General features: G+C 34.5%; 1 protein-coding gene across 9 annotated transcripts in view; it reads right to left on the reverse strand.

Annotated features, from left to right (window-relative positions):
- The window catches only part of PAN3 (poly(A) specific ribonuclease subunit PAN3), a 107,728-nt gene extending 96,627 nt beyond the window's left edge, over positions 1-11,101 (reverse strand). For 2 of the 9 annotated variants that reach the window (XM_024755438.1, XM_024755435.1), the window contains exons 1-3: positions 10,650-11,097; positions 9,791-9,857; positions 7,858-7,928 (exon numbers count right to left, since the gene is read on the reverse strand). In XM_024755438.1, coding sequence (XP_024611206.1) covers positions 7,858-7,928; positions 9,791-9,857; positions 10,650-10,655 — 144 coding nt within the window. In that variant the 5' untranslated portion in view covers positions 10,656-11,097. Of the gene's footprint in view, positions 1-7,857; positions 7,929-9,790; positions 9,858-10,649 lie in introns of those variants that run through there. The other 7 variants (XM_024755439.1, XM_024755437.1, XM_024755436.1 and 4 more) reach the window with 6 other exon arrangements.
- Positions 11,102-11,790: the final 689 nt, after the last annotated feature.

The raw sequence follows: 11,790 nt of genomic DNA on the forward strand, positions 1-11,790 counted from the left end.
CTCTCTTTGACTCTAACTGGCATGGATGGGATCAATGAGAAACAGTAGCTACAGAGACTTCATTAAGCCACTCCCTCCTCCCCACTTTCAAAATGCAAGAACAAATCTTGGGAATTAAACAGAGTTAGGAAAAATTATATAGTTTTGGTTAAATTTAGCTTAAAACTTAGGCTACCATGTTTGTGGATGAGAATTCTAAATTGATCTTTACTAATTTATTCCTGACACCGACTTCCTAGGAAAACAGGGATGAACCACCAGTAATACCAAACTCTTAATATCAGCTACTACACTTTGTAAATACAGTGCCCAGAGTAGAGTGTAAAGAAGCCAACCAGAATATCTCAGAATGATCTACTAGTTCCCAGGTCCAAGTGGCAGATGCAGCATGGTTTCACTAAACTACCATTATTAGGTAAGAACCAACTCAAAATCCCCAAAGCTAAAGTTAAATAATGACTATAGTCAACAGTATTACATACTGTATACAAAAGCCATGCTGTTTCAGTTCACGTGCTTAAATACGGCAACGTGTCAAACACAAAACAACCATACACACCTAAAAAAAAGCCTCCAGGGCTTCCCTGGTGGCACAGTTGTTGAGAGTCCGCCTGCCGATGCAGGGGACGTGGGTTCGTGCCCCGGTCCGGGAAGATCCCACATGCCGCGGAGCGGCTGGGCCCGTGAGCCATGGCCGCTGAGCCTGCGCGTCCGGAGCCTGTGCTCCACAACGGGAGAGGCCACAAGAGTGAGAGGCCCGCGTACCGCAAAAAAAAAAAAAAAAAAAAAAAAAGCCTCCAAAACAAAAAACTCTCGTGAGATCTTTTTAAATCAATCAACAGGACAAAATTCCCTTGTAATCATAAATTTTGAAGACTCTTGACTCAACAAGAGCAAGTTGTCACTGCACACAAAGTACAAATTAAAATAGAGGAAATACGTGGCTGAACTCCTAATTTGTTACAACAAAATTTAATCTGTTCTTTCCAAAGCACACCTTTATCTCAACACAATTCTGGAAGTTCACCCTGGAGGACTCTTCATTTAGGAGGAAAATAAAATTAACTTTTTCAAAGTTGAGCCCTTTTCTATAGGAACTATCATATTGTTAAACAAGTTTCAATCTAATCTAATCCATCACTTTAAGAAAAGAACAGACTGACGGGTTAAACAGTAGGAAGAACGTCACACTTAAGTCTGACAGAACAGAGAAGAGAGAGAATGTAACTGTTTGCTAAAGGGAAGTTGATTACTATAGATCATTAGCAATAAAAATGATAGTGGATTCAAATTACATAAAAATAATGACAGTCCTTTCAATGTAAAATCACCAACTCATCAGACAGGGAATTACCATGTTATTTTAACAAAATGAGCTTAATATTCTATTCTTTTTTAATGTACTTAATAAAAGATAATCAGAGTAATAAGTATGACATTTCAAAGTCGACAGCATAAATTACTTGTGAAATTCAAGACCAAAAAACAAAGAAGAAGCTTAAATGCCTCATAAAGAAAGAGTTTACAACAAATTTAAAAAGGATATCCCAACAGTAAAATAAAAGCATAGGACAGCAAAGAAACACCAAAGGTCAATAAACATAAGAGAAGCTCAATAGCAGCAGTAATCAAGTTTTAACAATGAGGGGTTTTGACTATAAAATGACAAAGATATGAAAGATTTTTACATCTCAGTGTTTTCAAGGCTGCAGAAAAACCAGCACCCATGAGTAGAAATATAAATTTGTGCAACATTTCTGAAAAGTTAGCTATCAATTATCAAAAGCTTAATTGTATATTCTTGCCCTAGAAATTTATACTGTTTACAAAAACTTACACTGAGATAATCATATAAATGGGAAAAAAGGCAGGCATAAGGTCAATGTTTTATCTCCTCCTCTGCATGTTACCAGTGGTCTCTCTCTCCGCTACCTCTTCATTTTTTACCTTATAGAAGATCTTACCCTTCTATACTGTCCTAGAAAAATTTTTTTCTCTGAAACATAATATTATCTATCTTATTCCAAGTAAATTACTTGATCTAACTTCCATTTCCCAATCTGTATAATGGAAAAAAATAATCTCTCTCAAAGAATTGTTGGGGTGACTAAATGATAAAATGAAATTATACAACATTTAATTTTATAAAAGTATTACCATATTACCTGAAACGGATACAGAAGATCATTGTCAACATAAATAAAATCAAGTCTGCCACTGCATAGTGAGAAAATCCCAGATGTATTTTCACCAAATTTGAAGGATATGTTTGAGAAGCTAACAGCTATGTGGGGAGGAGGGGCCTGAACACCTCAAAGAAAAGATGGACATTCTCAAAGCAACTACAGGAGAATGGCTTTTCCAATGGACAACTCTAATACAGCCTGATCCAGAGTGAGTAGCAACAATTTATTTATTTAATAATAGTTAACAGTTCCCAAACAAGACTAGAAAGGTTTGGCTAGCACCATGTAATACCAATAATAGCTTCCGTTTATTGGGCATTTCTCATTTAGTCCTCATAACACCTCTACATGCCAGGTACTAAGGTATTATTATTCTCATTTTGCAAATGAAGAAACAGAAAGGCTTAACTAAGCTTAAAGACACAAAGACAATCAATGAAGAAACAGGGATTCAATTCAGACTGCCTGGCATCCAACTCCAAACCCTAAAACCTTGACCATTATTCAGTGCTACTGGGTTATTACTATTCCCAACTCTCTGCTCTTGGAGAGAGATAAAAACTCACCACGAGCTCTAAGCAAGCTATAAACAGGAACCATGATGCTCCCCTGCCTACAGGAACTTGGACTCCAACAATTCTACCATACATATCTCTAAATCCAAAGCCTGTGCACGTTCCCACAGCATGGCAAGCAGAGGTGAATGGAGGTTCAGTCAACTCCAGTAAAAGAAGAATAGCTCTGAGTGTATTAATTTGGAACTCTAAATACAATTTTCCATAAAAACATTCCTGCACAGTACGCATGGGGAAAAGATATGGATGTGGCTGACTTGGAAATCTAAATACTAAGTAAAACAGTATTTGAGAACATATATAAAATGCTTAAAAATAGTTTTATAGGTGAAGTTTTAGGTTGTGATTCCCATTACGATTTATTTTTCAATATCTTCCCCCTTTTCTCCTCACCTTTTATTTTTTCCCCGAGATCAATATTTGGTTCCACGTTCAATCAATATTTGGTTCCATGTTTTAAAATGAGCCTAGCCATCAGAAGGATTGCGGAAAGATTTACATCCCAGATTATCTATGCCATAATCCTATTAATTTCTCCAAATTTACTTTAGCTTTCTCCATAAAAGAACTCTACCATAATACTCACTAGTTTGTTATTCCTATTTGGTTCCCTATAGTAAAAAAAGTAAATAATGTAAAAGTAAATAATGTAAAAGTCATCTTTTGAAGACATTAGAACAGAAATGTACACAAAAATTCTTACATGTCAAATTAATCAGAAATCATACTATATATGTAGATCAGTAAGTTTTGTAACACAGATGATACAAAAAGGAAAGGATGCTCTTAAGATTTGAGAACAGTGGGGAGGAGGTTCCAAACTGAGATCAAGCAGAATCATCCCAAACTAGGCCTCCACCAGCTATACTTCCTCACAGATAAGCCATCAGGAGATAAGCCAGCCTCTTTTGATCCCACTTCCCTCATCCTGACAAAGAGCTTTAAAATCAAGAACAGAAGAAATAAACATGATACTTCACAAGTCTTTTGTCCTCTAAACCCAAAGAATTTAACTTGTTATTAAAACCTAAAAGATTTACAGAAGTGAAAATCTGTCATCCCATTATCAGAAATAAAATGCAAATGCCCAGGTAAAGCTGCATATTGACTGAAACATCACACTAAAGTACAATTAAACTAAGAGATGTAAATGATGAGCACCAGAGTGTTTTCGCCTTAATGTGGGGAGGGGAGAAAGCTAAATAGGAAAATGACTAGACAACTAAAAAAGAGGGCAAAGAAGGACCAAGAAATATATAAAAAGGGAAAAAGCCAAGATTGCCAGACACAAATTTTGAAGGAACATTTGTCTCAATCATCTGTGGCTGCACAGCTTAGCGAGAACAGTTAGCAAGATATCATCATGTTATTTATGAATATCTGTATCTCTACATCTAACTTTGTTATAAAGGTACTTTGTTCCCAGAGGAGTTCTGACCGAAAATTTTACTGCTGTCCAGACCACATTTGTGATTCCCAGTGACTCTCAGGTCTTTTTCTGTCATACCAGTTCTCGGCTTTATCTACCCTGTTGTTAAGGTTTCCTTATGCATTAATGTCTAATATATTCACTCCCATTTTCAACAGAACTCCATCTCCAGTGTTTGGGGGGCTTACTCTCCCACTGAGTATACAGCCATAATTCAACTCCTTCCACCACCACCCTTGGCCAACAGTAATTGTACACATTTTCAAATAAATGTTACTTTTATAAATAAAAGTAACAAATAAAAGGTTACTTTTCCTATCTATATTTATGTATTTCTAACGTAGAAAATTTTAAAACTCAGTGCTTCTCAAATATCAACTGTAAAAGATCACATTTTTAAAAAATTTCCTATGCATCATAGTCCTATATGTTCATAAAACAAAAATGAATTACTAGAAAAATGATGACACATTTGGATGTTGTGGTATTATCAGATTGTTATAGAAGTTTCTAAACATTTACTTTTAACGTTTTAACTTATCTCCCTACAGACAGGAAACAACTCACCGTCTAGCTCCAGTCACTCGCCACCCTATGAGCATCAGTGCCCTAAGGCATATATATTCTCAGCATACAGCTCTTCAGGAAATTTTCCACGTTTGACAACAATAAACCAACCCAGACAAATGGCTAGGAACCTTCTTCTATACTGTTTTCACATCACACATTTTACTTCAACAAGTCCTTACATATACAAGGCCCTCTGCCATAGTTTCTTAGCTTATCTGTGATAGAAGAGAATTTTTAAATTTACTGAAGATCCTAACTCTCTACTTGTAATCAAACAATTCCTTCTGCTTAATATGTTTGCTTCCCCATATTCCTCACCCTCAAAAACCACAACTCAAAACTTCTCCATAAACTCTTCTGGATCTAGAGAATTCTCTGCCACTAGGCAATCATCCCACATTTAAATCCACGCCGATTAATACACCGCTGTGTAAATGTTCTCTAGTAGAGTCATGCACTGTCTCTTGAATTAGATTTGAGGAAAGCAAGAAAAACATCAGCCCATTCTTTTTAAGTTTTTCACACAGCCCAGAGTAAGACTGCCCACAGTTAAAATATCCGACTCATCAGACCCAAGTAATTCACATACCCCACAGGCAAAAAGCAGCATTTGCAGCTCAGGGGTTGGCCCAACTGAGATTTTCAGAAAATAATTTATCTAACTAGCCATGAAATAGTAAGTATGGCCTAACTACCTGTTTTCCAATCTCATTCTGAAATAAAATGTCACTGAGTTATCATGATAGCCTGCTTAGATCAACTGGAATTATGACTGAATATTTACATAAATTTGAGGTACTTCCACTAAAATTACATCATTAAACAGACGTTATAAATTACTAAAACAAAAGAATAATAGACGGAGGGTGGTTGGGGGGATGAACTGGGAGATTGGGATTGACATGTATACACTGATGTGTATAAAACTGATGACTAATAAGGACCTGCTGTATAAAAAAATTAAATTAAATTAAAAAAAAAAAGAATAGACAAAGTCTCCATATGCCTTCAATTCACAGCATGCAATACTCCCATACCAAGAGTTGTTTTTTTTTACCAAGAGTATTTCTAATACAAAGGAATTTTAAACCTTCTCAACTCAACCATTAAACAATTTAAAAATATATGCAACCTGTACCCACAAAGATTCCTAATCATGGAGCCCACTACTGGAAAAAAATCTCTATGTCCCTACATATTATTTTAAATATAAATGGCAAGAAAATATGGTCCTTCAAAGATATACTATATGAATACTGAGTTTCTAAGTAGAGGCTGACACGTAGGTCCTTTCAGTTTAGGCCAAACATTGAGTTTTAGAGATGAAAGACACCACAGCAATTATCCAGGCCATGCTCATCATTTCACAGATGTGAAGATTACAGCCTAGAAGGTTGTCCCAAGGTCACAAAGCTAGAGATCCAGGACCTCAAAAACTGCAGCACAGTGCTCACTTCACTAATCTGCTTCCATTTGGATACATTCTAATCTCTCTCCAAATACAGATGTCACATTTATAGTAATATTTCCTTCTATTATTTTCCTTTACTAAAATAAATTTTAGAAGGATGGGTATTATAATCTCCTTTTTCAAATCTCCAGGGCTCTTTACTATTTTGTCAAAAATTAATGTCAACAACAACAAAAAAATTAATGTCAACAGCTCTAAATCACATATTTCAACTTTAAGATGCAATCCACCAAACCCTCATAAGTATTTATTTGCCATTCTAGTCTTACTTTCTACTCATACATCAGAAATGCTACTTATCACAGTCAACAGATTATTATTTTTAAAAATGTGAAAAAGCTACTGGGGGACCCGTAAGACTACTTAAGGGCTTTTTGTTTTCCCCTACACTAAACAGCTCCAAATAACCTGACTTCTAGGTCGTACCTGCTTTCCAGCACTTCACTGCTTCCTTCCATATTGAAGGTTTTGTCTACTGTCACTTCTCACTCACCTCTCACTGCTTGTGTCCAACTCTATTCCACTTCTACCACAGGGATTTAGAAAATACATATTCTCATTTCTGAGACTAGTATGTAAAGCAAAAGTAAATGTGTTCTTGGTGAGAGCCTGTAAGGAAGTCTGTAAAACCAAACCCATACCTTTTAGTCTACCAATCTTAGCTGCTTAAAAGCATTTTGTAATTAACTACCTCCTTGTTCTCATCTATTTTCTAAAAGGAGATAATACTAGGTACATGAGGTATTGATATAATTCATACCTGACCCCACAGTTTTATTTTCTTGTCTAGAGAACATCTACCTAGTATTCTTGAAATTCGTTTTATACTACCTTCTGATCAGAGACTTCCTTAAAGCACCTTAAGCTTACATCAGTTTTCTAAAATTAATATTTTCTTTTTGATCTTTCTCCTATTACTTAGGAAACTGAATTAGTTATAACTTTATAGTAATTTCCGCCAAGATTTACAACCTCCTAAACATCTTTAGCTGCTACTGATCCTAACCAAAATTAGCACCGTCTCTAGATTACTATTTACGTAGTGATTCTCGGTAAGACTCAAAGGCATCAAACTATAATAAACTACTACAAGGTACTTCAAAATCGATTCACGGTCTATCAACCTCAATTCCAAATAAAACTAAATTAAATTTCTAATATAAAGAGATTTTAAACTGTTTTCAAACAGTTGGGCCAATTATGAAAAGCTGAAGATTTTAAGTTTGCCTTGTAATGAGGAGTTTAAGTTAGGGGAGAAATCTTTGGTATTTAGACAAAGCAGTCAGAAAATAAAGTTAAAAGATGATTAATATACCTACAATGGGTCACATAACATCTAATTTAATGTTGTAGTTGCTGTTATCATAAAAAGAATGCATTAAGATAAAGAAAATGAGCAAAAGTAAGAAGATTTCATCCCTTCACATAAAATGTCTCTATTTCATGCACAGAGATCAAATAAAATTCTGCATATAAGAGATATACACCAAGGAAAATGGTTAACAAAAAGCAAGAAAAACATTACAGTCCTCCCCCACTTAAGACAACACTGACCATTAGGTAGGTAACATCCCAGTATCACCCCTATGTTCCATTTAGTTTCACGTAAGTTTCCATCTCACCTACCTTTCTTCTCTGAGAGATGTTGAGGGCACCAAAGTCATTAAACAAGGATGAAGCAGGTGAAGTTAGAGGATCTGGAAGGTAAGTTACATAAGTTTCCACACAGACAACTCAGGAAACCTATAAATCTAATAAATGTTTAACTTGAATGCTTATAAAGTAGTAAAAAAAAAATCATATACCACAACAATAAACTCAATGCCTCACACAGTGGGTGTTCAAATATTTTGTAATTGAATGAAACACAAACTGGAGACTACTTCATTCACCCAATAGTCAGTACACATCTATTCAGAAGCTATACGAATTAGAATGCATCTATTTGCTGAGAACCAAAAGAAAAATAAAATAGAAAAAAAAGGTGATCTTAACCATGTTATTAGGAATGTGTTTATGAAGGAAGTCTTCCTGTAGTTTGTGTTCTTGAGACCAAACCATAAGAAAAATAAAAAGGAGTCGGGGTGGCAGGGAGAGTAGTCAAACATACTCTGAGCGATAGGACTTGGATGTTAACACTTAGGCAAGACCTTAAAACCATCTACTCTACAGAATATTCCATACTTTTAAGTTTATCACCACATACTTGATATTCTTACTAAAAAGATAAGGTAAATTAAGTTTTTAAAGATGAAAATATTAAATGTTTCAAAACACAAACATGAAATCCAAAGGTTTTATAGGTTCAAAGCTCTATTACTCTGCGGCCAGAAGTTACAAACAAAAGTACATCTCTAAATTGTTTCTCACTTAACAAATCAGAAGAGTTTCTGAAAAGGAATGCATGGTATACATTGAAATATTTTTGTCTTCATTTCTGAGCTTTAGTTAGTCCTATGTTTCTCATTAAATTATCTGTAAAATCCTAAAGAAAACAGTAAATGTTGTCATTTAAAGGAACCTTAAATCTCTTCATAATGCAGTACATATAAGTTGCTGCTTAATTTCTCTGGTTTCTTCTGTATGGATTTTCACAGTCTAGTCCTTCATTAGAATTAACATTAATTTAATATAACTAATAATGCAAAGAGAAAGAAGTTAATAAAATAATAAGATACAAGATTTTTATGTAATTTATACATTCAAGACTATAAAAATAGGTATTATTCATCCTTTACGCTACCTTTGATAGAATTTAAAAGTCAGCATATAAACTCTATGGGAATGCCAAAAATATTATAATGCTACATATTAGTTTCTAATAATTTTATTCAATATTAAAATGTTGCTATTTTTTCCTACAGCAAAAGAAGAAATTTCTAAGTAATGAGAGAGATTCGATACACACACATAAAATGTCTATCTCAGAAATAATCAACATGCAAATTCTTATTCTCATCGTTATAAATAACTGTTTACATTTTACCAATATAGAATATTAATATTGTTACATATTTTTTAAAAAACCATTCCTGAACATTTATTTTTAAAAATAGGATGCAGAAAGATACAAAAGAAACATTTATTTTTAAATTAGGATATGAAAAGGAAATTCTGTATCAAAAGGCTTAAAAATGTCCATCATCTTTGAAACAGTAATTCCATGTCTAAGAATGTTTCCAAAAGAAATAACTCAAAACATGAACAGATTCATACACATAAGTCCAATACTGGACTTTAAAAAAACAAAAGTAAGTAAATTATGAAAATAAACAACAGGATTCAATTTATAATGACCTAGAAACACTCATGTTATAATGTAAAAGTATATTTAATGCAATCTCAGGTATTATTATGTATATAAAGTATTAGGTATTATGTGTATATGTATGTATATACATATATCCAAACCTTAATACTAGTTGTCTCTGAGTGTGAAGATAACAGATCATATTCTTCCTTACATCTATCTGTAATTTTCAAAATTTTTACAATGGACATATTGTTTTTAGAGTCAGAAATACGTATATCTGTAAGAGAAAAAGGGACCAAGTCTTACCATGGCCTGCATATGGCTTGGCACTGTCATTTAGAAGGCTTGGGGAGCTGCTACTATTAGTCATTCTCTGAAACATAAAATATATATACATAATATCTTTGAGGAATACAGAAGTAAGAATATTCAACCGGTTAAGTTAAGACTGACCCTCTTTGCGTCTTCCCCTCCAATCCATCGTTCACATCAGTGACACTCTAATCCCCCTATAAATGCTGCTGCTTGGATTACAATCATCTATGCAGAAACTTCGAAATACTCTCTATAACACATCAAATGAAAAGTTTACTCAATAGCCAGGTATTTAAAACCAAAGTCACAGAACTATTTTGAATTGCACTTCCATAACTTTTTAGCCTGAGCAAGACACATAACTACTAAGTTTCCTTATCCATAAAATATAAACTCCAGTATCCATCCAAGAGGATGTGAATGACTGTAAGTCAATAAACACTCTCTACTATTCTCTCCCAATGCATATTATCCTTCATACACCTCACAGATTCTATAAAATTAGGCTCTTCTCTGTTCTCTAAATACGTCCCCGCGCTTTCTTAACACACTCCACAGCCTCTATGGTCTCACGATCCTCAAAGGCCCTCATTCCACACTCAACAAAACACACAGAGGAGTGAAACCAGTCTCTTTCTATCCATCCTCTACATTCTCCAACTCCACCCTTGAAAGCTCACCCTGACTCCAAACCTACAAGAGACGGCTCACCTATATCCCACCTACATCATCACCTCCTAAAATCCCACCTCCCACTCAACAAAAGTGAAAACAAATGAAAACTCCAGATGTCTCCATCCCCGGAATAAACTTCAGTGTTTAGTGCCATATAAATCCATACCAACAATACCTGCATCAAGGGATACTTTGTTTCTACAGGGCTTCCAAATCCATTAACTCCAATAAAGCTGGTGCTGAAATATGAATCTGTGAGGCTGGTATCAGTTAAAGCACCTCCATCTATTCCAGGAACTGAAAGAGAAGGAAAATTCAAGTATTTAAATTATTTTAAAGCACAAAACACTGATGTAGTTTCTCTGTTCCCAAATAAGTTTTAAAGCCTCAAATCTCTGTCACACTTGTTTTTATTTACCTGTTCATAAGAAAAGGCAGAACCAAATAAAACTGTCTCAACTCTAGAAACTTGTTAAACAATGCTCAAGTTGAAATTTTTTTTCCCACAGAGATAGCTATTTATTTTATATTAGTTACCTGAGAGCCACCAAGCACAACATGAAGAAACAAAGCACACTTGCATTTCTACTTTTCTCATCAAGTTTTTTTCTTTAACTTTGCAAGAGGACAGGAGAATATAAACCACTGCAATTTCTCCTGTGAATCTTCATATGCTAAACAGAGACAAGTTTCTCAGGACTGTTTCTCATAACACATCTTAAGAAACAGACCAGCAGTCTCATATTAACTCATAATTCAGTAAGCCAATTCTACCGTGGGAGCAATGGGATAGAGCCGAGGGATACAGACAAGCTTTCTGTCGATTTTACGGCAGAATAATACAGAATCATTGTAACTACTAACACAACCCATCATATAGCAACAAAGTGATGGACAATGTTTTAGATGCTATTTCCTGGTAAGTACAGTTCATCCTTGAACAACACAGGTTTGAACTGCATGGGTCCAATTATGCGCAGACTTTTTCTCAATAAATATATTGGAAAAATTTTTGGAGATTTGTGACAATCTGAAAAACTCAAAGATGGACCTCGTAGCCTATAAATATCAAAAAAAAATGAAGAAATCGTACGTCATGAATGCATAAAATATATGTAAATGTGGATACCACTCTATCCTTACATAGGCATAAGGTGAGTGACATTTAATATAAAATTAATGTGTTAGTTTTCTTACTGTTTTATAACTTTGCTTTCAAAGAATTACATTACCGTACAGTATGCCTCTCTCTCTCTGAACTGGAGAAACTATTACAGGTGACATAACCTATCATCACAGGTTAAGTGTTTTTCTTT

This window comes from Neophocaena asiaeorientalis, unplaced genomic scaffold (genome assembly GCF_003031525.2).
Source record: "Neophocaena asiaeorientalis asiaeorientalis breed wild unplaced genomic scaffold, Neophocaena_asiaeorientalis_V1.1 scaffold59, whole genome shotgun sequence".
Taxonomy (NCBI): domain Eukaryota; kingdom Metazoa; phylum Chordata; class Mammalia; order Artiodactyla; family Phocoenidae; genus Neophocaena; species Neophocaena asiaeorientalis.